General features: G+C 49.6%; 2 protein-coding genes across 2 annotated transcripts in view; one reads left to right on the forward strand and one right to left on the reverse strand.

Annotated features, from left to right (window-relative positions):
- Nucleotides 1-21,164, forward strand: part of HELZ2 (helicase with zinc finger 2) — a 30,711-nt gene extending 9,547 nt beyond the window's left edge. Inside the window, exons 2-20 of the mRNA XM_083873235.1 lie at nucleotides 43-1,185; nucleotides 1,296-1,479; nucleotides 1,844-1,951; nucleotides 2,494-3,017; nucleotides 3,345-3,977; nucleotides 5,088-5,871; nucleotides 6,276-6,351; nucleotides 7,648-11,161; nucleotides 11,976-12,061; nucleotides 12,436-12,564; nucleotides 12,796-12,963; nucleotides 13,178-13,319; nucleotides 13,797-13,913; nucleotides 14,339-14,531; nucleotides 15,293-15,427; nucleotides 15,663-15,881; nucleotides 16,140-16,296; nucleotides 16,795-16,962; nucleotides 17,414-21,164. Coding sequence (XP_083729361.1) covers nucleotides 185-1,185; nucleotides 1,296-1,479; nucleotides 1,844-1,951; nucleotides 2,494-3,017; nucleotides 3,345-3,977; nucleotides 5,088-5,871; nucleotides 6,276-6,351; nucleotides 7,648-11,161; nucleotides 11,976-12,061; nucleotides 12,436-12,564; nucleotides 12,796-12,963; nucleotides 13,178-13,319; nucleotides 13,797-13,913; nucleotides 14,339-14,531; nucleotides 15,293-15,427; nucleotides 15,663-15,881; nucleotides 16,140-16,296; nucleotides 16,795-16,962; nucleotides 17,414-17,538 — 8,463 coding nt within the window. The 5' untranslated portion in view covers nucleotides 43-184 and the 3' untranslated portion in view covers nucleotides 17,539-21,164. The remainder of the gene's footprint in view (nucleotides 1-42; nucleotides 1,186-1,295; nucleotides 1,480-1,843; nucleotides 1,952-2,493; nucleotides 3,018-3,344; nucleotides 3,978-5,087; nucleotides 5,872-6,275; nucleotides 6,352-7,647; nucleotides 11,162-11,975; nucleotides 12,062-12,435; nucleotides 12,565-12,795; nucleotides 12,964-13,177; nucleotides 13,320-13,796; nucleotides 13,914-14,338; nucleotides 14,532-15,292; nucleotides 15,428-15,662; nucleotides 15,882-16,139; nucleotides 16,297-16,794; nucleotides 16,963-17,413) is intronic.
- Nucleotides 21,165-21,281: 117 nt separating this feature from the next.
- Nucleotides 21,282-22,250, reverse strand: FNDC11 (fibronectin type III domain containing 11; the record flags this gene model as incomplete). Its single annotated transcript, XM_083873180.1, has 1 exon — nucleotides 21,282-22,250. The coding sequence occupies one exon, from the start codon at nucleotides 22,248-22,250 to the stop codon at nucleotides 21,282-21,284; it is 969 nt and encodes a 322-aa protein (XP_083729306.1).
- Between the last annotated feature and the right edge of the window lie 2,379 nt (nucleotides 22,251-24,629).

Consider the following 24,629-nt stretch of genomic DNA (forward strand, 5'->3'; position numbering starts at 1 on the left):
GATGTTTCCTGTTAAGTCACTTGTTCTTTGTTTCTTTGTTAGGCTTCATGAGCTTGCACCGATGACCTGCAGGTATGCAGTGAGCAAGGACAAGGCCACTCACCCCATGGCACCTCCTCCCCACGGCATCACCTTCTGAGATCTTCCTGCCATTAATTTTGCTCCACTCAAGCTGCTGCCAAAGATGCCAACAGCCAACGGCCCGAAGGTGCCACTGGGCAGCCTCCAGCAGCAGCTGGATCTGCTCCTGGTCTGCTCCAAGTGCAGTGTGAAGGAGAATGAGATCACCTACCACCCGCGGGAGGTGGAGCACAAGTGCATGTACGAGATCCTGCTGGCGCGCTGCCGCAGCCGCAGGAGCACGGCATGGAGGAAGGTGTCCCGGCGGCCCGGCTTCCCCAACCCGGCGCGCTACGCTGTCTGCAGGTACTACGTGATGGGCACGGGCTGCAGCAGGCACAAGAACCAGTGCACCTTTGCCTGGAGCCCGGAGGAGGCCATGGTCTGGAACTTTGAGAGGGAGCACCAGCTGGAGCGGCGCTGGCTGAAGGCAGCGGTGCTGCGGGCGCAGCTGGGGGACCACCCTGCTGCCACCCCCCAACCTGCTGCCAGTGCTGCCAGTGAGATCATCAGCGAGTTCGGGGGGCACTTCCAGGAGATCTGCAAGCGTTGTTTTTTCGGCTGCCCCCAGCGCATCACTGTGGGTGGCAGCGGGTGGCTCTGTGAGTCCCACCACACCTGGGACCCGCTCCTGGTGCACGCACTGCTGGACAGCCAGAAGAAGCAGCAGTACACGGCCATCCGGCCCTGCCCCGAGTTCATGGAGACTCTCAACTACTGCCGGTTTGTGTCCCGGGGCCGGCCCTGCAGGCACGGCCCGCAGCGCTGCCAGTACGCCCACAGCGATGTGGAGATGGCCGTCTGGGAGGCCGAGAGGGAGCACGGACTGCTGCGCTCCGACCTGCTGCCCTCTGTGGCCACTGGCAGCACCAACGGCAAGCCAGCAGCGCCTGAGCCCGTGCACTTCTACTGCTCCATCTGCCTGGTGACCTGCAACTCGCAGGAGAGCTTTGAGAACCACTGCTCCTCCATCGAGCACGTGCAGATGATCTCGGCTGACAGCTCCATGCAGTGGGTGCACCGCGCGCCGCCGCTCGGCCTGAACAAGTTCTCACTGTGTAGCAGGTAAGGCATCCAACAGGGAAGAGGGCAGGGGCAGCAGGGGGCTGCCAGCTCCCTGAGGATCCCCCTGCCACCGGGCACGGATGGCACCTGGAACACCTCTCTCCCGACAGAGCGGAGGTGTGTGAAATGGGGAACAGCTGTACCAAGGCTCATTCCAAAGAGGAGCTGCAGGAGTGGATCCAGAGGGTGAAGGTTTCCATGAAGAAAAAGAAGCAAGCCCTGAAGGATGGGCTCTTGTCCTATCAGGACCGGCTCCTTGATGAGTATAAGAAGTGCTCCAACGAGGTGTTAATTGTGAGTGGTGGGCACAGGGTGGGAGTGCTTTGGTGTGAGAGCTTGGGAATGGAGCCCACTGCTCACCTTTTTAATGGGGATGCAAGAAGGGATGTGGCTTCCTCCTGCCTTCATCTCTTTGGAGACAGCAACCTGAGAGCCTGCTTGGGGTACCTGAGCTATGTCGTGGGTCCTCTGGCTTCTCAGGGCTGTTGTGTAGGGACCTGGAGCAGCAGTGGGTGAGGATGGAATATGAGGATGTACTCTTGATCCCTCTTGGGAGGATGTAGCATAAAGGCAAGGATGAAGATGGCACTGTGAAGGGCTCTGAGGTGTGTCTCTAGGATGCTGCCTTCAGTCCCTCTCCTCTCGTGACTCCCTACAGATGGCTGAGCATGTCGAGGGTGTCCAAGTTGTGTGTGAGCAGCCTCTGCATGTGCAGCTGGAGGACAGGAAGAAGAAATACCAGTGGCGGTTCAAGATCCACTCTCAGGTAAGCTCAGTCCTTTGGAAGGTTTTGTTTGGTTGGGATTTTTTTTAGTTATTATTTCTGCAAGGGGCAGAAGGATGGGGATTTGGGCATGTTTAAATGAGGACATGTGTTGGGCATTCAGGAGCTGCTCAGCTGGTGCCTGCACTGGGGCTGTGTGCAGGGGGTGCAGCCACTGTGTCCCCTGTCATGTGTGGTGGTCCTGGGACAGACCTGGCTGCTCTCAACACCTCCTCTGTACCATCACAAATATTCAGCTGCTTTCCTGCTCAGGATTTTCTGGATGTTGGGGGCAAAAGCCTGTCTTCTCCAAAGTAGATTTCCCATTTACTGCACACTGGTTGATATTAAACTGAAACCTGAGGTTCTCTGAGACCTTAAAGTAATTGCTGTGGGATTGCATGAGGAATGAGCTGTGCTGAGACTGACAGTGTTTGGTTCCTCTAGCAGCTTTTTCTAGGAAATGCTGCTGGAACACCTCACCAGCTGCTGGGCTCTTCCCGTGGGCTGTCCTCACTGTGTCCCTGTCTTGTCCTCAATGGCAGATGCATCTGCAGCACGTGGCCCTGCTGAAGCGGGAGCCTGGAGCCACCTTCTACTTCTCGGGGAATGGGCTTTCCCGGGGTCTGCAGTACATTTGTGGGGAGCACGTGGCCACCGTGTCCTCCTCGCCCCGCACCGCGCTGGTGGAGGTCAGCATGGAGAGCTGCATCCTGGGCATCTTCGAGCAGTGGGTGGTCTTTGACTTCGGGAAGCGCCCCGTCCTCATGCAGAAGATCAAGGTGAGGGTGGGCCGGCGGGAGACCCCCCAGCACGTCCCCAGCACCAGGGAGAGCAGCCGCCCCGTCAACTTTGTGCGCTGGGATCGCGGTAACCGGATCATCGTTCCCAGCATGCCGAAGACCGATGAAGATGTGGCTCTGCTGGCAAAGTACAAACCTCCTTCCCTGGCGCTGGATTACCAAAGTGAGGGTAGTGCAGACATTCCCATCACCCGGCTCAACTATCGGGAGAGGATGCACAGCTTCCTCTTCCGTGAGGAAGAAGCTGAGCAGGCCCTGATTGCCAAGTAAGTGTCAGGCGTGAACCCTTTTGGGGTTCCCCTTCACTGGGGACCACAAATCTATTGCTAACCCTTGCGGTCATGCTGCTCCTGAGGTCTTCTGTCCATTCTGGGTTGGGTCTTGTGGTGCCTTCCCAGAATACAGGAAACCTGCCGAGAAGGATGGGTTGCTGGGTCTCATCCTTTGGCCGTGGATTAGCTAGAGCATGGTTTCTGCCTCTGCTTTGGGGCAGACCCTGTCTGGGTGTAGGTGGCAATCCCATTTCCATGGGGGAGGGCTCAGGAACTGACAGATCTTTCTCTGCTCCTCACTTGGGTGTTTCTTCCTTCCAGACTCAACCTGTGTGTGCTCATCTCGCTGACCCCTATGCTGCAGAGCCTCTCCATGGGGGCGAAGTTCGCTCAGTCTGGGGAGTTGTTTGCTGAAGTGCCTACCCCTTACAACCTCTCACCAGACACGGATGAGGGGTACGTGCTGAGCAGGTCTGTGCCCACTGCCTTACTGGCCCTTGACCCACCTGTGGACAACCGGGTTTATGAAGTTTTTGTGGAGCATAAAGCCACCACAGAGAAGACCATCTGGCTACGGATACCAAGCAGATGCTGCTCTGAGCTGAACTTCAAGGCAAACACCTCCCACAAGGTGGAGATCCAGTTCCAAATAGACCAGCTGCTGTTCCGGCAGTGGCACCAGGCTGTGGACAGCTTGTTGGATGAGAAGCTGGTCATGCCAGATGTTGCCAGTTGCTCCATCCCCTACTCTCTTGGGTCCCCACAGAAAGGGAATAGCAAGCAGAAACAAGCCATCTCCTTCATCATGGGCCAGCCAACCACCAGCCGGCAGGTCCCACCTCTGCTCATCTATGGGCCTTTCGGCACAGGGAAGACATTCACCTTGGCCATGGCCACCTTGGAGATCCTCAAGCAGCCCAACACACGGGTGTTGATCTGCACTCACACAAACAGGTTAGCAGGGAAGAGGCAATGAGAACTGTGGGCAAGCTGGTGCATTGCTCTCTGGAGGGAGTGTAGGGGAGCCAGGGTGTAAGAGCCAGAGCCAAGGTGCCATTTTCTTGGTGTGCACTTCAATTGCATGTTTAAATAAATTAGTTTTTATTGAATTTATTTTAAACTGCTCTAGTTCCTGCTAGGAGGAAGCCTAGCATGGGTGGAAGTCTGTAGAAAAGCCAGTGCAGACTCACAGAATCCCTGAGTGGTTTGGGTTGGAAAGGACATTACAGCTTGTCTTGTTCCAAACCCTTCCCCTAGCCCTGTCCATCCTGGCCTCAACACTTAACGTATTCCTGCCCCATCATAAAATGGGAATGTGGCTGGAGATACAGTTTTCTCCAGCCTTTACTGTGTACTGCAAGAAGTAGAAAACTGCTGCCTGACCATGCTGGGATAATATTGTGCTCTAGTTGCCCTTGAAGACTGTTTGGCTCTAAGTACATGCCAATCTATTGACTTTTACAGGGAGAGTTTGGGGAAGAGGAAATGCAGATCTGGTCTGAATGCCATTGGATCTGCCTTCAGAGAAACCAGGACAAGACTGTTAAAATTAGAGCAGTTACACTGAAAAGAGTGTCCACATCTGATCCTGCAGGCTGTTACTGCCTCAGTTTTTAATGCATAATAGATGGCAACTGCTAATCTTAGCCTGTTCCAGGCTGTTTGCTTGCACGGAAGCTTCTCCTGTAGGTCTTATCTTACCTGCGGGTGTGGATGCTTTGCTGTCAGAGGAGAGCTCCTTGTCACTTGGCCCTGGACAGCATCAGGGCTGCAGGTTTTGTTGGGCACATCACATTTTTCCATAAGAGTGTCAAGAGATGTTGTAGTCTCAAATACCAATTCCTATTTTAAATCATACTATTGAAAGAGGCTGGGAATTGGTGGCTGCGTAGGCACTGGTTTCTTTGTGCAGTTGTGAATGTCTGCTGTGACAAGTGTGGTATCACCAGAGCCAGGAGAGAAACTGGATGAGTGTTGCAGAATGATGAGAGAGAACTTTGTCTCACCGAATTTAGGAACAGCACCAGCAATTCCTTGATGCCTTTCCCTTTTGTTCCCCTCCAGCGCTGCTGACATTTACATCCGGGAGTATTTCCACAACTATGTGACCAAGGGGCATCCATGGGCTGTTCCCCTGCGGATCATCTTCACCGACCGCCCCGTCAACATGACGGACCCCATCATCCAGATGTACTGCTGCCTCTCGCCAGACCAGCGCTCCTTCCGCCACCCCACACAGGCTGAGATCGACAAGCACCGCATCATTATCACCACATCCATGCTGTCCAAGGACTTGAAGGTCCCCCGAGGCTGTTTCACCCACATCATGATCGACGAGGCTGCGCAGATGCTGGAGTGCGAAGCTTTGGTTCCGCTCTCCTACGCCACTTTTGAGACCCGCATTGTCCTGGCTGGAGACCACAAGCAGATAACCCCAAAGCTGTTCAGTGTTGAGAGTGGGCAATCTGCTGATCACACCCTCTTGAACCGGCTCTTTTATTTCTACAAGAAGGAGAGTCATGAGGTGGCCAAGAAAAGCAGGATCATCTTCAATGAGAATTATCGTTCCACTGCCGGCATTATTGAGTTCATCTCCAAGCACTTCTACATCGGCAAGGGCAATGCTATCCAAGCCAGTGGGAACATCCCACCCCATCCTGAAATTTATCCCCTCGTGTTCTGCTATGTGTCTGGTGTGGCTGAAAGGGATATCTCCATGATTTCTTGGCAAAATGTCTCTGAGATAACACAAGTGGTTGAGAAAGTGAAGGAGATCTACCAGAGGTGGCCAGATGAGTGGGGTGCCCGGGATCTGAAGAAGATCTGTGTGGTCTCCCATGGGATGCAGGTGTGTAGAGGAATCCTGCATTCCATCTGAGGGGGCTATGCCTGCACTGCTGACTAAACACTCCCTAAGAAAGATCTTTTAATCTATTTATTATTATTTGTGCTAGTAAAAATGGGAAATCTGCGGTGTCATGTGACTTCAGTGGTTTTTTGAGGCACTCTCTGTTTAGGTAGCGTGTCCTGGGTGGTTGGAGCAGGGATGGTGGGATGGCTCAGTTAAACACTTCTATCAGCATCTTCTAGGCAGGTTAATGATAGGGCAGTGGGAGCTCTGGCTGAAGTCAGCCCAGATGTGTGGCTGCTTTCAAGTAATTTGGGGAATCTGCAGCTGGGTAGGATGAGGGACCCTGGTGTTTGGTGGGTGGCATTTCTGAGCTGAGTTCAGTTCTGCCTCTTTCTTACCAGGTTTCTGCAACAAGACAAGAGCTGAGGAAAAAGCAGCTACAAGATGTGGTGGTGGAAAACTATGAAAATTTGCCAGGTTTGTGTCTTGTGCAGCAGTCCCTCGTGCCTGGCTGCATTTGGGGTCTTCTGTGTGAAAGTCATACACAGCTTTTGCAGTCATGCTGGTGGACAGGAGGGTCCATAGCAATTACAGCCACTGTGTAACAGGCAGGGGGAGCAGACACAGGTCATTAGCAGAGGAGTTTAATCTTTACATTGTCCTCCTTTCTGAAATGCAAAATATTGGCTATTATTGTGGAAAAATACCTCTCTGGGAGGTGCTGCCAGGCAGAGCTCCCCTGCCCTCTTGGTGTCTCTGCCACCACCCCAGTCCACATAAGACCAATTAGGAGGGAGTGCCTGGAACTCCTTTGGCTGATTTCCATCCCCTTCTGGTTGGTAGATCTTTGATTTTGTCTTTTTCTGAGTGAATAAGATTTCACACTGAATTAAATCTGCACCCAACTGTCAACTCATTTCAAATGTATGGACGTTACTTTGTGGGAGGGTAAAAACCCTGTAAGTGCCATCTCAGAGACTTGTGTATGTGTGAATCATGTGAAGCCCTAAGTACCAGGGAGGGAGCAAGTGACAGAAGGGAATTGAAATCAGGATGGGTACCAATCACAGAACAGCTCACTAGAGGAGGAGTCTCCTGCTCTGGATGACAACAGAGGGATAAGGCTGGTTTTGTCCTCAAGGACTTAATTTATGACTCATCCGTGTTTTTATTATCTTTTTTTTTTTATTGCGCAACTGGGACTCCTTGTGGTGAGAATAACTGACCCCAGGGGGTGTTTGTGATCTCCACACCCTTTCTTTGCAGCCTCTTCCCAGCTCTGACATCACTAGGGTGCCTCTTGTTGGTTGTTATTTGTTGTGTGATCAGTAGAGCTCTTCCTGAGGGGAGAGGGATCCTTGCAAATGATCATTGTTCTTGTTCCTGTAAGACCCTCAGTTCCTCCAGGGAATTTGAGATTCACAGCAAACTCTTCCTGTGTTTGCAAGGAGAGGCTGGTGGCACTGGGCACACTGGGCTACTCTGTGGGTGCTCGTGGCTGCCCTGCTCCAGTGCTCTGCCTTCGCCCCATCTCCAAGCTGTCCTTCCCTCCCTGGTGTGCGGGTGGTGGTGCCTTCTGTGTCCATCCTGGTTCATGCACAGAGGATCTCATGATCCCCAAGAGCTGCTTTGCCCACATCTGGTGACCCCCATGTTTCAGCCAAGTGAGGTTACATCAGTGGCCATGTGACACAGTATAGACAGGTGGCAGCCAGGCAGGGTCTTCCCTATTGGTTCTCCTGAGTGACTTTTCCCTTGTTCCCTCTGGTACAGGGCGTGAGTTTCGAGTCATAATCATCAGCACGGTCCACACCAGCCAGAGCCTGCGTGTCTCAGCCTCTCACCACCTTGACTTCTTCAACGAGGCCAGAGTGCTCAACACCATCATGACCCGGGCTCAGTCGCTGGTGGTTGTGGTGGGGGACGCTGTGGCCTTGTGCTCCCATGGCCAGTGCAGCAAAGTGTGGAAACGGTTCATCCAGCAGTGCATCGATAAGGGGAGCATCTTCCCGGAAAACCTGACGATGGCTCAGATCAAACAGGCTGCATGTGACAAGGAGAGCTGGAGCAGGAGCCTGGAGGGGGATGAGGAGGACAGTGACACAGACTCCTTGAGCTCTGAGTTTGAGAGCATGAATGCCGATGATCCCATCCTCCAGGAGCTCTTGGATGAGAGCAAGAACATGCTGGTGACAGTATCTGACGAAGGGCTGCTGAATGTGAAGTCCGAGGCTTCAAACCAGAGGAAAGACAAGTGGGAGTATGTCAGCTTCCCTTCTCAGACGATGCAGCAGTACCTGCACATGCACCCCCAAATGTACAAGAGGTGTGAGCTGATCAAAGACGGGTTCGACAGAGCTTCTGCCTTCACCCTCAATGACTCCCCTGCTTTGAACATCCAGATCAAAGGCAGAGTTAACTGTGGGACGGCCTTCACTGGGGATGAGGTGCTGGTGGAAATCCTGCAGAACAGCACAGGGGACAGCAGCAGCCACCGCCCACAGGGGAGGGTGGTGGGCATCCTGAAGCGCGCCGAGAGAGAACGGACCTTCATCTGCATGATGGATGAGTTTGATCCCCGTGTGATGATACCCATCGATCCCACTGTCACCAAAATATTCGTCCCAGGGCTGAAGGAGAAACCCAATGTCATTCCCATCCGCAAGCTTGTCAATGGGAAGTACAGAGTGGTCAGCTGTGAGAAGATCAGCCAGGAGACAAGGAGGTGCCAGTTCTTCTGTGTCCAGGTCATCTCCTGGCGGGAAGGGTTTTACTACCCTTTGGGGATAATAACAGAGATCCTGCAGGCAGCATTGACTTTGGAAGAAGGCTTAAAGATCCTTGCCTTGGAGTATGGTTTGGAGAACAAATACCCAGCTGCTGTCACCAGAGAGTCAGCCAAATACACCTCCAACAGCAACATCAACCTCACCAAGGAAACTCTGAAGGACTGTCGGAATTACATGACCTTCACTATTGACCCCCAAGGTGCCAGGGATTTGGACGATGCTATCAGCGTTAGGGATCTTGGGCGTCACTATGAGATTGGGATCCACATTGCAGATGTGGCTGGCATAATTCCCAAAGGCAGTGCCTTGGACCTGGAAGCAAAGAAGCGGGGTGTCACCTACTATGCTCCCAAACAGGAGCCTCTGTGCATGTTCCCACCCAAAATCAGCCAAGATATCTGCAGCCTCCTGCCTCAGAAAGATCGACGGGTGATCTCCTTGTTTGTCACCGTAGAGAAGGAGACTGATCAGATGTTAAAGGGAGTCTTCACCATCTCCGTGATCCGCTCAGACAGGCAGCTGTCCTACGAAGAGGCAGAGCTCTGCATTAAAAACTGCTACAAGGGAGCAGCAAGGGCCCTTCGTTTTGATACTCTGGAGGACTGCATAGCTGTAGCTTATCACTTCTCCAGGATCCATCGGAAGTTTCGGCTGCAGGAGGACTGTTTCTATGACCGGCTGGATGAGGAAAGTTCTCCAGGTAACAGGGGGTCACATCAGATGATAGAGGAGTTAATGATCATGTTCAATAGTTTTGTGGCTGAGTTTCTCACCAACCATGAGGTGACCAGAAATATCACTCCTCTCCGGTGTCAGTGTGAGCCAAGTCTTGGACAGCTGACACATATGAAAAACAAGTACAGCCACATAGTTCCTTTGTCCATTCATCTCTTGCATCACCTGGGAGAAATACTTCCTGGACAAGACTCCCCTAAAAATGTAGAGTTCAGTCTTCTGGGCCCCATCTGGAAGCACCTGCAGTCAGCAGCTAAAGCCCGTGACTTCCAGAAGATGCTTGACCTCGTTGTCACTGATGACATCCACCCAAAGCTGGCTCAAGTGACCCTGGAGTTCAGGAGACTGCTCAGCCGCTCCTACTTCTGTCGCTCCAACTCCACTGTCCAGTCAAAGGCAGGCCATTACTCCCTTCACGTTGACTCCTACACCTGGGCCTCCTCTCCCATCCGCCGGTACGTGGATGTCGTGGTCCAGCGGCACCTTCATTCTGTGCTCCGCAAGAAGGCTGTCATCTATTCTGCGGATGACATTGAGTTTCTCTGTCACGACTTCAACAGGAAGAATAGCCAGGCAATGGCATATGAGAAGAGAGCCCACGCCCTGCAGATGGCCAGCCAGCTGAAGGACCAAGTCTTGCAGAAGATTGCCTTTGTGGTGGATGTCGAAGAGATGAGCAGGTTTTTTAAAGCCCTGTTTCCCCTTAACCAGGAGAGTCTTCCAGATCCGCAGAGAATTAACTACAGGTCCCTTCAGCTGATAGAACAGCCTTTGTACATCCAGCAGCGGAACAGCATCAGGATGACCTGGAAGAGGAGGATGTACTCTGCAGGGACAAAGGAGCTGAGCCTGCGGGAAGGAGCTCTCCGCGACAAGAGTGTCACCCTCCTCAATACCCAGACATGGCAAGACGTGCTCACGGCCATCAGGAACGAGGAGTTTGACAGGGCTGCGTCCCTCCTGCAGCAGAGCAAGGAGCTGTACCACCGGCACATCGGCTGGGTGCGGAGGAGCTCCTGCTCCCACTACATGGAGCTGTCCTTGGAGCTGAGTGCCGGGGACGCGCTGTGGTTCCAGCTCACCACCGACGTCAGCCGCGGCTTCCTGGTGCCCTTCGTGCAGCTGTGGTGTGTGACACCAGGGTTTGATGTCTGCCTGCAGCACATGGAGAAGCCAATCGACTGCTTCTCAGCCTACGCCACGCTGCAGTCCAAGGACAGGTACAAGAGCACGACGGAGTACAACAAGGTGTGGATGCCCATGAGTGCCATGGAGTCTGCGTCGTGTGCTGTGGCTGAGAATGACTCGATTGTTCTCCATGATATTAAAATAAAGTGGGCAAAGCAAAGGACAAGCAAAGGACAGCTGCAAGGGAGCTTTGTGCTGAACAAGAAGTGGTTGGAGGACTGCTCCATTGAAGTGGACTTCTTCCACTGTTACCTGTGCATTCGTTTAGGTGGGCTGAAACTTCCCAAGAGCCCCCAGAGCGATGAGGAATGCCTTAGCCATGGCCTCCAGAACCTGTCTTTGCTTGACAATGGCAAATCAACAGAAAACAAACTTGTGGTTGATCCTGATACCTACACCTGGGTGGCTCATGGGGTCACGGAGGAGTTCAATGATGACGAGAAGTCAGACAGGTCTAGTGAGCAGACTATGAACTTTTACATCCACTATATGTCTATGGAGACCATCCCTGTGGAGATCTCAGAGAATTCTGCCAGGTTCACAGTGGAACTCATTCCAAAGATGCTGCCAGACATGTAAGTGGGCTCAGCAGTGTGCTCTGGTTAACCTGGCTTCCCATGGGACCCCTTTGCTGAATCCCCATGGGCTTTCCTCACTGCTGATCCCCTGAAAAACCTGCCCTTATCCTTACTCTGACTGGCCATACTGTTGGGCTGTGGCTCTTTGGGGGGTGTGGCATCACTCCTTGGGTCTGTTCTCCAGAGGGTCTCTTGCTCTTCTGGTTGTCCCTGAGAATGGGGATATAGGGGAAGGTGATGAAATTTCCCTGAGCACCTGCTTCTTATGTTACTGGATTGCTGCAATATGTTATAAAACGCCAAGTGAAGCCCTGGAGTGAGGTTTGCTTAGTAGAAGAGCTCCCTGATTTCCAAATCATTCCCCATTGTTGTTGCTGCAAAGCAAATTCTGCTCTTTTTAAATCAGAGCTGATGCCCTTCCCCTTACACAGCATAGGCTGCTGTGCACCCCCAATGCTGTAGCATTCTCAGGGCAGAATGTGCTTCCTTTTGCAGCATGAATTTTAGGAAACATTGGAAGCTAATCCAGTAAAAGTGGGTGGGCCATAACGAAACAGAGTTGGGACACGAGTTGTGTTCCTTGTTCTCAACATGTTTGCAGGCTCAGCTCTTCAGTCAGTTGAGAAATGGTCCCAGATGTAGAGGACCAGAATAAGTTTATGTTATTTGTGGTTTAAGTTCTTTGTGGAAGAAATTAATGCAACAACAAAGCAGAGAGAAGGAATAAGGAAGACAGTTGTGCAAAGCTGTATTACAACTTTAGCTATTTTATGCTACATTCCATTCATTCTTATATTTCCTTGTCTGTCAGACGGAAAGAAAAAGCAATTTGGAAGCTCAAGTATGCCTCTGACCTTGTTAAAAGCATTGCCCTTGGCCATGAACCTCCTCAAAAATGTAAGTGCAAATATTAACCTTTCTTTCCTTGTGGCTACTTGCTTCTGGCCAGGCATGTGCCCTGACAGTTTCTGTGGGCCCTTGCCACAGGGGTGATGCTCCCACATCAGGAGGTTCCCCTGACAAGGGCATGACAGGAGGGGCTGTGTAATTTGGGATGCCGTGCTGGTGGCTGGCACGGCTGAGACTGTCATTTCCAGCACTCACAAAGATGGTTCATGGGCAGAATATCTTGGCATGGGACAAGGATTATTTCTACGTGGTTTTGTAATGGACCACTATCACTAGGTACCTGCTGTACCCTCTTGCTGAATCACTTCTGTGCTGTCCTTAGTAACCTTTAAATTTGTTTTCTTGACTCTTTGCTGTAACAGTGACAACATCCAGACTCTTGCAGCAAAAATGCTTTGATATCCCTGGCTACCGGAAACTTAACAAGAGTCAGAACCAGGCTGTTCTGGATGCTCTGAGAAAATCCTTCATGCTCATTCAAGGCCCACCAGGTAAGGGGAGACAGCAAAATGCACTTGAATTGCAGGTGAGATTTGATCTGCTGCTTTCCATAGGACCTTCAGTGAGCCAGGGGAAGGGAGCGTGGGCTGGCATCACCTATAGCTGTGCAAAGCAGCCCCTCCATTCTTGATTTTATTTCATGGCTGATCAGCTGGATGCTGATCCAGAGCATGAGTGTTGTGGTTAAAATGTTCTCAGCATACTCCTGTTTTTTTTTCTAGGCACAGGGAAGACTGTTGTTGGAACTCACATTGTCTACTGGTTCCATAAACTGAATGAGGAGAGTGTTGAGAAGGACAAAACACCATACTTGGAAGATGAAAATGGCAAGAAGAGAAAGTGCATCTTGTACTGTGGCCCATCCAACAAGTCTGTTGATGTTGTAGCTGGTAACTATCATCTTTCAAGCCCCTGCAGTGGCTTGTACTGGTGGGAGGGAGAACACCTGGTGTGGATAGAAAGTGGGGCTGGTCCTTATAGAAGACCCTGCACTGCAGGGCAAGGATCAGTGGAGATGGGATGATGAGTGAGGGGCAGGGAGAGACAGGCCTGAGCATCACCAGTGCCTGGTGCTGTCTGAGCAGACCTGCCCTCCTTCTGCAGAGATGCTGCTGAAGCTGAAGAACCTGAAACCATTGAGGGTTTATGGGGAGGCCATTGAGACGATGGAATTCCCATACCCCGGGAGCAACCGGAACATCTCCCGTAAATCCCTACGGGATGCAAAGCCAAAACGTGAGCTCAGGTAGGATGGCATGGCCCTGGAGCCTCCTAGAATGCTGGGGAGAGGTGGCTTCTGCATCAGTAATGCTGAACAAACCAGAGCAGATAGTTTCCTTCCACCACTGCAGAGCAGCACTCTTAACCTGCTTTCTAATTAATCTGTAATTAATTTTTTCAAGTGAATGTGTACACTCTCATGTAGCACCTAGTCAGGAAATCCAGGTTGTTGAAAAGTCCCTAGATGTTTTCATCTCCTTTTGGAACAGCCCTGAACATCTCTGACTTCATCCCTGTTTGCAGCTGCTAAAGGGAAGCAGTTGTATTTTGTGTCCTCGAGGTTGAATTATTTGGTCTACAAAGATGGGAAAGTTTTGCTGTGAGTTTTTTAGCTAATGGGGTTTCTCCACATAGGCAGGTGGTGTGGTCCGCTTCACTGTAGAAGAAATTACTCAGGTCTCAGTGTTGAGGGAAAATATTTATATATTGACTCTTTATTCAGCGAAATAATCCTGCATCATCGCATCCGGCGGGCGCCCAGCCCCTGCTGGCAGGAGATCTGTCAGTTTGACGCTCGAGTGAGGAGGGGAGAGGAGATCACAGAAGAAGAAACAAAGGAGTGAGTAGGAAGAGTCCCTGGTGAGAGATGGCTGACTTTGGCTGTGTGCCACCTCTGAAGCACAGATTAACAAACTGTGTGTTCAAAATAGTGATAAAAAATGATGAGCTCAAGGTTACAGGTACAGCACAGAGCCTCAGAATCACTTCTGTGCTGGTGCTGTTGTCCCTCTGGACCAAAATTCCTATTCTGCCTGTGTGACCTTTGAATCCTTCACCCAGACCCCCTTGCCCTGCTGAGTTCAGGACAAAGTACATTGCTTACAGTGTCCATCCAAAGCCCTTTTCTGGGAACATCAGCTCATCCTGGGGAGGGAGGTGAAGCCATAATCATTTGGGAAAGCACAGACTCTGCCTGGTTCCTGCGTGAGGAATCTGGAGGTGTTTCCCTTATGCATAACCTGGTGTTTTCTGCATCCACACTAGGTACAAAGGTTGGTTGTCAAAAGGTCGTTCGTATCAGCTGGAATGTCACGATGTCATCCTGTGCACCTGCTCTGTCTCATCTGCCAGCGCCCTGGAGCACCTCAATGTCAAGCAGATAATCATCGATGAGTGTGCCATGTCCACAGAGCCTGAGACCCTCATCCCCTTGGTCTGCCACCAGCGTGCTGAGAAGGTATGTCCCTGCCAAAGGTGTGTCTCTGGGGCAGCTGCTCAGGGCTCTCAGACCTTTTCCATCCTTTACCATGCTGCTCTTACAAGACCTGTTAGGATTTTAAGGTTTGTGCTTTTTTATAGGGTGGGTATCACTGCCACCGAAAAAATATTCTGGCCCAGGTACAAAGTATTAACATTACAAGAAGCATAGACCCAGCTGGGGCTGTTCAACCTGGAGAAGAGAAGGGTCCAGGAAGACATTAGAGCCCCTTATAGTGCCTAAAGGTGCTCCAAGAGCAATGGAGAGGGACTTTGGACAAGGACATGGAGTGACAGGAACAGGAGGAATGGCTTCACACTGACAGAGGGCAGAGTTTGATTGGATATTAGGAAAAAATTCTTCCCTATGAGGATGGTGAGGCTCTGGCACAGGTTACCAGAGAAGCTGTGGCTGCCTCATTGTTGGAAATGTTCAAGGCCAGGTTGGACAGGACTTGGAGCAACCTGGTCTAGTGGAAGGGAACAGAATGAGCTTAAAGGTTCCTTCCAATCCAAATCATTCTATGATTCTGGAATTCTATGGTTCTTTGTTTTCCTCCCATCAGATGGAAACATTATCTAGGACAGAATCTTTATGTCATGTCCAATGTGGTCTTTGGCTGAGGTTGCTGTAAGCGTAACATGAATATATAGCACTGAATGTACAAACAGCCTGTCAAAGAGCTGGTGGCCTTTGCAGTGCCACCACCCCACAGCTGAGGCGTCTGCTCTTCCTTCCAGGTTGTTTTGCTGGGGGATCACAAGCAGCTGCGGCCGGTGGTTAACAATGATCTCTGCAAGAGTCTTGGCATGGAGAGGTCTCTCTTTGAGCGCTACAAGGGACAGGCGTGGATGCTGGACACGCAGTACCGCATGGTGAGGCCCCTGCAGTGGATTGTCTTCCCTCCATCACAGAAAATCGAGGCTTGCCTTAAGCATCAGATAGTCTCCATTAGTGCTTCCCCTTCCTAGACACGGGATTATATCTAGGAATATGCCAGTGCCAGTTCCAGCAGAATGGCATTGTGGTGAAGCCTGCCCAAAAAGGTGCTGTAGGCTGAGAAGTTCCCTTGGGTTTGTTCACCTCAGTTTCTCCCCTTTTCTCTGCCAGCACAAGAGCATCTGTGAGTTCCCATCCCAAGAATTCTATGAAAGGCGGCTGAGAACGTGTCCTCAGCTTACTCGGAAACCCAGTGCTCTCCACCACAGAGAAAATGACTGCTGCCCCATCATCTTTGGGCATGTGGAAGGAAAGGAGAACTCCCTCATGGTTTCTACTGAAGAGGGAAACGAGAACTCCAAAGCCAACCTGGAGGAAGTGGCACAAGTGGTGAGCAGGGTCCTGGGGAATTGCTGGGGATATAGAAGGGAGGGCATTGTGCTGGAATTGTGGAGGGATGATAAAAAGATAAAGATCAGCAGTGTCTGCCTGGTGCCTCCCGGGTCTGGAGCACACCAGGACGCCCCTGGGCAGAGGCAGGTGTAAGGGTGATCCCAAGGCAGGCACCGTCACTGGCCTGGGGAGGGGTGCTGGGGGGCTCTTCCCTCCGGCCCCGCTCCCCGGTGAGCAGGACGCTGGTGTCTCCAGGTGAGGATAGCCAAGCAGCTGACACTAGATGGCACCATCCGGCCGGAGAGCATCGCCATCCTGAGCCCCTACAGCGCCCAGGTGTCCGAGATCAACAAGAGCCTACAGAGGGAGGGCATCCGCGGGGTGACCGTCTGCACCATCATGAAAAGTCAAGGTGAGAGCACAGGAGGGGGAGGGTTGGGTCTGTTCTTCCTGCCTTCCTGAGGAGCTGCTCACAGATACAGTATTCGAGGAAACCCTACCCCAGGGTCATTTGAGCCAGGGAAGACTTCTGGGTGATTTGTGATTATAATAAATCCTTTGGAAACCTCTGGAGTGCTTGAGCAGGGTGAGGCTGCTGAAGGCAGGAAGGTGGAGGATGTCTAGTGGAAGATTTCTAGTGAAAGGTTCCCTGCCTGTGTCAGGGAAGTTGGAACACAGATGTCCCTTCTAAACAAAACCATTCTGTGATTCTGTGCTTCTATATCTGAGAAGGGTATTAGAGAACTGCCAGAAGACATTTATTCTCTTTGGACAGCAATGACCAGGAGTCCAAAGACTTCCAAAGCTGGAGAAACCCAGAGGGTGGCAGTAGAGAAATTAGTGTCCTGTGGGGTAGAGAAATGGCCAGATGCTCTCTTCTAAGAAAATCTGGTTTGCTTCCACTTTCTAGGAAGTGAATGGAGATATGTGATCCTGTCAACTGTACGCTCCTGCCCCCGGTCTGAGATCGACAGGAAGCCCACAAAGAGCTGGCAGAAGAAATACCTGGGTTTTATTACCGACCCAAACCAGATCAATGTTGGCATCACAAGAGCTCAGGAAGGACTCTGCATCATAGGTGGGTATCCTTGAGCCATGCACAAGCCTTTAGGGGAGTAGGATTCTCAGATAAAGTGGTGGTGATGCAAATTAGTACAAGTGGTCTTGCTTTATTCTTCTGCCCTTTAGTCTGGGGTTTTGAAACTGGGCAATCTGGGCAAAGCAGGGCTCATTCTCAGCTTGAACACAGAAAGTATATTTAGTTTTTCTCACCTTTTGTTTTGGACCTGCTGCTTTCATGCTAGAGGTCTGTCCTAACAAAAATCTGGCTGCTCATTTTTCTCCTAATCATGCAGATGTAGGCTGTGATATGTAGGGAGGCTGCTCATAGATATGACAGAATGGAAAATGGAGCTGGGATTTCACAGATATGTCCCTGCAAGTGGCCCAGGCCCCTTAGATAGAGGTCATAGACAAAAATAGTATCAGCCAAGCCTCTTCTAGCCACTAACCTGCTGTCCCCATCACAGGGAACCGGTACCTCCTGGAGTGCAACCCTTTGTGGAGGAGACTGATCCAGCATTACTACCACCACAACAGCTGCGTTACAGCCCAGGAAATTCGTGTCAGGAGGACCCCAGCCGTCCGCCGGTGAGGGTGGGCCCTCTCTGCCTGAACTGCGTTATGTGTGCCTTGGGAAGGACCAAATCTTTCCATTATTCAATGACCTTATGGAGCCAAATGCAGTGGGGATCTGGGAGCTCCCTGCACCGTGACAACTCAGCTTCAGCGTCTGCTTCAGCACCTTGAGGTGTTTTTAATCAGTGCAATCTTGGGCAGGAACTTTCAGTTCTAGCAAACCAAAAAAGCTTTGGAGATAGATGATGGGCATGTGACTTTACTGATGATGATACTATTTTTGTAACTGTAAGTTGCTCAGCAGAACCTTCATCCTACCTGCCACTGCAGCTGCAGTTTGTGGGGACCAAATATTTACTCCAGCTGTCGGGGTTGCACTTTGGGGATCAAATGCTCAGTCCATTCATCGGGGTGGAACGACTGCATGCAGCGGAGCAGGGCAGCAAGCTGCTGTTTGCCATGGAGGACCAAAGCTTCTGAGTACTGCCTCTCATTTTAAATCCAAGGACAGGAGATTTTTAAGACTTCTAATTTTTTACTTTTTTTTTTTTTAAGTGAAGGAAGAAAGCAGCAAGAGATGCATGCACCACTCTTTGTCTAGCCAAAATGTTGTTCTCTGAGCGTGTAAATATCGCAATGGCAAGGCCAAGGTGATTTTGTAAATAGATTTATGTGTTCTTTGTACAAAGGAGATTGTCCTCACCAGCATAAAGGCAATGAAAAGCGGGCATCTCTCCTACCAGAAAACGTTGGGATTTGTCAGCCTATTTTAAACTGTTCAGAATTTTATTTGAAATCTCCTGTTGATCCCCCCCTCCCTTTCCTACCCCCCTTTTTTAAAAGCTGCTTTTAATTTATTAACTTTTAACTCTGTGAATTTGTTTCACAGCCTTATGGCCTGAGTTTTTAAGAGCAGTGAAGGAGTGTATGTGTATAATGTATTTTTATATTTTCTGTAGCCAAACTTCTGTGAGCTGGAAGCTGTGGTTCACCAGAGAGGTGCTTTAATCCAGTGACATGTGGTTGGTAGAGATGTATTGTGGTGAATGGTGCCCTTTGAGAATCATGGAGCTGCTTTTGGAAGTATGGCAGTTTTGAGGGAGGGTGTCTTTTATCTCATTTCAATTCTGAATGTATTAAGTGCCTGCCTCGGCTCTCCCCAAACCACATGCTTGGCTGTCCTTAGATGTTTATGTGGGATGGAGCTGAGATGCAATCACACAGGTTCTCCTTGTGGCGTGGATCCCTGTGATGTCACAGCACTATGGCAGGAGGAATTTTATCCTGTTTGCAACTGAAATCCAGTGTGGCTCTTCCCTGTGTGGAGAAATGGCAATAGGAAAGCATTGTGTCTGGAAAAGTCTCTATTTAATGCTGTGTTTCTTCTCATGACTCTGTGTCAGACTTGACTCCAGAACCTATGGAGAGGTTTCCTTGTTCTCTTCCTAGTTTAAACTACCTTCCTGCAGTCAGCCTGTGGGGAGTTTGAGCTGTATGCCAAAGACCACATAGGCTTGCTCTTGTCCTACTGAATCATAATAGTGGGCATATGGCTGGCAATTCCATGAAGGATAAAAACCCAAAGGAAGTATCCCCTGCTGGTTCTAAAGATGCTTGGTAAAAGCTGGTAAGGTGTAAAATTCATTGTTCCTCTTTGAAATCATCCTGCCTGTGATCTTAAAAGATTCTGCACCAGCCTGATTAGCAACTATTATTGCAATTCTAAAATAAGATTGTCTGGGGATCATTCTGTGGTCTACTGAAATGCAATCATTGAGCTCTGAGATGCTATGGAGAATTGCAAAAATGCTGGAATTGTTGGAATAACTACTTTAACACAGTGCCAGCTTCATTTAACAAAGCCACCTGGGTTCCTTTAGAACCAGTGGGTCTCATTCTCATGATCTCCTGTAAATGAAGAGTTTCTCTCCTGGGTTTTTTCATACATATAACACAAACAAAGAGACTCATCCCAGATGTAGTGGTTTAGTCAGTACTCTTGGAGGGGGTTTGGCCAGGAGAGAGTCCTCATAAAGCAACTCCTTTTGCCCTTAGTAGGAAAAAATTTTTTGTTTCTACCCCATGGAGGTAGAATGAAATGTTTTGCTTAGTCACCTCAGCGTTGCAAGACAATATACATGTTAATTTTTTTTTCCTCTGAGGATGTATTTTATTACTGGTGATTAGGAAATGCACCCAAGCAGCAGTTACAGCCAGGCTGGGCCCTTGGGCTGCTGGTGCTGTCATCAGGTTCCTGGAAAGCTGGTCATGCAATAGTCAGGGATAGCAGAAAGTGCAATTAAACTTTTTATAGACGGTAGTGACGGCTGAGTATCATGTTCTTGTCCTTATGCTCATGGAGAGAATCATAGAAATCAATAGAGGGAAAAAAAGTTCAAATTAGCCTGGTTTCATTTGCATGCAGAGTTTTGAATTTACTTTTGGAAGAATCTTATGTTTGAAGAATATTCTTAAAATACCAAACTTTTGGTAATCTCAGTAGGAACACCCTACAGTGTGGTGCCCAGGGCATCTGTCCAGTCACAGGCTCTGTGTTCTCCACAGTCAATGACAAAAGCACATGGCTGCAGGACACAAATGTCAATTCATCCAACAGCATTAACTTAATTTCCTCAGCCCTAGCTAGAGCTTGAGCACAAATTGAACAAGGGGAACCTGTGCAGGCAGCCAGTGGTGAGCCCAGCATCAGGCCCAGCTGGACTGCTTTTGAGGATTTGGACAGATCTGTGTAGGACAATCAATATACTGCAATAAATTGTTGGAGTTTTTAAAAATAGAAATGAAATGTCAAGTGTCATGAAGTCTGAATTAAGGAACTTGAAATGGGGCAGGTTTTTATCTTTTGTATGTCTGTGAGTCGCAGCAAACCTCAAATGACCTTTTGGATACAAATATTTTTATCTGCTTTGACTGTTCATAAGAATGAATCTCAACATTCCTTTTTTGATATTTAAGCCATAATTGTAAAAATTATTGAATTTATTTAAATAATAAATTTTACTACTAAAAGGTCTGTTTATGTGATGGTTTGACTAGAATTTGTCTGGGGACAGCTTTGTTTGGACTGAACCAAATGGTAAAAAAGAAAATTAACATTAACTGCAGGTTTTTGGCAGAAAAATAATTTTTTACATATTGATGTTCCTTCTCTGTTTGTTGGGAGGCTTGGGAGTTATTTATTGTTGGGTTTGTTTGTTGATTTTTTTTTTTAAATTAAGTGATCTTTTCATGCACTATAGGGGGGTGAAGTTGTGCTTAGGTACCTATATGGCACAAGGTGTAGAGGGTGAGAGAAACCAGTGATGGACATAAGTCTGGGTGAGTGATTTGAAGAGCTTAAGAGTTCCATTCAGGTATTTTGGAGGAAGGACAGTAAAACCCCAAATCATCATTGGAAGAAGCTGACACTGAGCATCCTTCAGTGGATAGAAAGCACTGGATGGTAAAGATGCTTCTGTCTCCCGTGCTCTGCTTCAGAGATGTCCTGCAAGACTTCCTGGTTCTGGCTGCTCCCACCTATTGCCTCTGGCAGTGGGACAAAATTGTTGACTCCCAAGTGCTGCCTAAAGATGTTATTTTTTGTGAGAAATTTCAAATGAGTCACTGCTAACCTGGAAAGATTTTGGGAAGACACCCAAAATGATTGCCATTGAAAACAGAACGAGCTTGATTTTAAGCAAACTGTTTAAACAATTTATTTATTTTTAATTACTCTTACTCATCTTTTTCATTAAACCATTAAACTGAGGGAGTCGGTCTCGTGAGCCGCCTCACCAGGCTGCGGTTGGGGGCTTCCTTGGCGTCTTCAGCAGGGTGAGTTTTTGTCTTCAATATAATGCAGTCGTGCCACTGCGAGTAGACGAGCGTGTGAGTGTCGGATCTCCTCACTTTGAACTCGTACAACCTGCCAGGCAGCAGGTGGTTGATTACACACGGGTTGGAGATGACTTCCTGGGTCCGACCGTATCCTGGTTCTGTCTGAGTGTCGTCTGTCACCAGCTTGATCTCCAGCTGCCATCGTTCCAGGTGCGACTCTTGACTTTCAGTGAACCACTTGAGCTGGGCCCAGGTCTGGCATGCGAACGACTCTATCCGATCAAAAATCGGCGGCTTCTTCGTATAGAGGGAAAAACTGATGGGAGGATGTAGGGCACCTCCAAGATGTATCTGTGACACCAAACTGTGCTTGACATGGAGCTTCCTTGGCTCTTCCAAGGAAATGAGCTTATTGAAAAACATGGAAAGCTTGAGCACTCTCTTTATATTCGAGTCCCACTGGGAGAGGAAAGTTTCCACGTCACAGATCTGTACGTAACGGCTCAGCTCCTCCCGACCTCGTTCCAACTGTTCCAACAGCTCCGTTAAAAGTGCCAGTTGGATTTCAGTCTGTTTTTTTCCCACCTTCTTGATCTTCTGTAGTTGGCAGGGGTTTGCTATTTGCAAGATGTCAGCAAAAATCATCATATTGTTCTGGTCTCTCACGCACACGTGTCTGGGCTCAAACTTCAAGTAAAAGTAACACTTCTTCAGAAGATGAACTTTGTTCCAGTGGTACTGGAGGTGGTGGGGGTTCAGATCAGAGCGCAGGAAATCCAGAACAAGGTTTTTGTTTCTCAGGTACTGCTCCATGCTGGCATCATTGTCCTGTTCTTCTCTGGGTACGGTACTGTCCGAAGTGGTTTCAGTCTCATGTAAAATCTCAGCCATGTTTCCAAAGCTTGGGTGCTGTGTAGGAAAGCAATAATAATAACACTAAGGGAAAAAACCAAAGGAAAAAGATCTGTGAGGGAGTACAATCATGGCTGTGACTTTTCTCTCTTAATTAAAGCTTAGCTCATAAAGAACTGTCAGACTAGATGTAGTTCCAGAGGAATTCTCCCTTATGCTTGTATGGTTTCTAATGTTCTGTATCCTCTACTTATGTGTTCCAACTGGTCTCCCTCTACCCGCCCTTGAGAGGTTCTGCCTCTACTTAATAGATTCACTGACAAGAACTATTCTCTGATACACTCTGCCAAAATTTCTCCCTATCTTATTATCTTGTTTCATTCTAATTAGCTGCCTTTGTACTCCTGTAAGCAATTTCTTTCCATTCTTCTGCCTCTCTGGAGATGCCTATTTTTCTCTCTTTGTAATCTGCCAGGCTGTTGAGGTTTGAGGCCCATCTTCTTAGCCAGTTCCTACAGCTACATAATCACATTGGTGATTCAAATTAACCCTCTGCCCCCACATGAGCTGGAATGCAGCAGGCAGAACAACACAATCCACTGAGTGCCACTTTACAACAGCTTCCAAGAGGAATGACAGCATTTTCCTTGCACTTCTACCTTTACCAGTGGATTGAGAGTCATAATCTGACAATGTTTTCTGTGATGTGCTGCTTTCCCTATCTTTGGGTTTAGTTTGCATCATCTCAGACCATGAGGTCTATTTGCCTTTCTGCAAATGTACAGCAAGAGAATGATGCACCTGTAAACAGGTAAGAGTTTGCTGTGGGGGGGGGTTTAGGCAGTGGTTCTTGCAGCACCACTTCTGCTGGCTTAATCTTCGCTGTTTATGGGGGCCTGGAGTGACAGGACAAGGGGAAATGGCCTAAAACTGACTGAAGGCAGGGTTAGATTGGATAATAGGAAGAAATTCTTACTTGTGAGGGTGGTGGAGCTCTGGAACAGAGAGTTCAGAGAAGCTGTGGCTGCCCCATCCCTGGAGGTGTTCAAGGCCAGGTTGGATGGGGCTTGGAGCAACCTGGTCTAGTGGAAGGTGTCCCTGCCCATGGCAGGGCATTGGAATGAAATGAGCTTCAAGGTCTTTTCCAACTCAAACCATTCTGGGATGATTTTACACTTCATTTACTGGCAAAGATGTACCCTGGCTGATGGTGCCATCTGTGCCAAGGTGGAAAGTGTTTCTCTGTTGTGCTTTAGCTGAAGTGCCCGTGGCTCACACAGCTTATGTATCACAAACAGCAATTAGCTAAATAAATGCCTGTGTCCCTGTTGTCAGTGATACTGTAATGAGAACCCAGATGGATATTTAGGTGGTTTTCACAAGCTGAGTACACTTGATTGGAAAACAATATAAATACAGCATTCTGAAACTAAGATGTAATTGGGATATCTTAATTCTTACATGCCCTGTAGAAGCTAGATGGTGAGACCTACTTAACAAAGCCGTTTTTCTTGGCTTCATTTTCCCTAAATTCATAACAAAGCTAATAACACTTCCTCATAGGAATTCCAAGCGTTTGTAAACCATTCAGCTGCCTGGCCCTGAGCTGCACCACAGTTTATAGTAAGTCACTCATTTGCAACTTTATCTTCCAAGAGAGCTGCCAACTAAAGAAAAACAAGCTGTATTTCCTTTTCATTTTTTTTTCTTTCCACAAAAACCCCGACCTAAATCAAAGCAGTGCCAGCTCCAGGCATCGTGTATGAAGCAGCAGGACCAGCACATGTGCCAGGTGACATTCCCCACTCTTGGAGGGATTTGGCTCTGCCGAGCAATGTGTTTGCCCACAGACCGAGCTGTCATTGTGCTTATTTTCTCTTTGCTTTTCCCCATGTTTTTACACCCCCCCCCCCCCTTTTTTTTTTTTTCCTCCTCCTGGCAGGGAGGGCTGGCTGCATTCCCTGCACTGCTGCTCTGTTTGCAGCCTGGGGGGACTGCAATCCCCAAGGACGGGGCTCTGTGCTGGCCCAGGCCGGGGTTTGGAGAGGCCGCAGGGGCGCCCACAGGGGCTCCGGCCCACCTTGTCAGAGCCCCGGGCGCTGTGTCCGTGCGCTCCTCAGGCCCCGGGCGCTGTGTCCATGTGTCACCCACAGCCCAGGAGCCGTGTCCAGGCTCTCAGGCCCCGGCCCGGCCCGGCCCGGCCCCGCAGGACGCGGCCGTTGCCACGGCGACCCCTCGGCCTGGGGAACTGCGGCCCAGCCGGGACGACCCCCGGGATCGCTCGTATCCTCCTCCCCTCCGCAATGCACACAGTGCTTTGAGTTGGAAAGGCCTTAAAGCTCACGCCCTACTAGCCGTGGGTGGTAAATCCCAGTAAATCTCCTTCCCAGCGCTTTGCCCCGCTCCCCGGTACCTTGG

This window comes from Zosterops lateralis (assembly GCF_965231275.1).
Source record: "Zosterops lateralis genome assembly, chromosome: 16".
In the NCBI taxonomy this organism is placed as follows: domain Eukaryota; kingdom Metazoa; phylum Chordata; class Aves; order Passeriformes; family Zosteropidae; genus Zosterops; species Zosterops lateralis.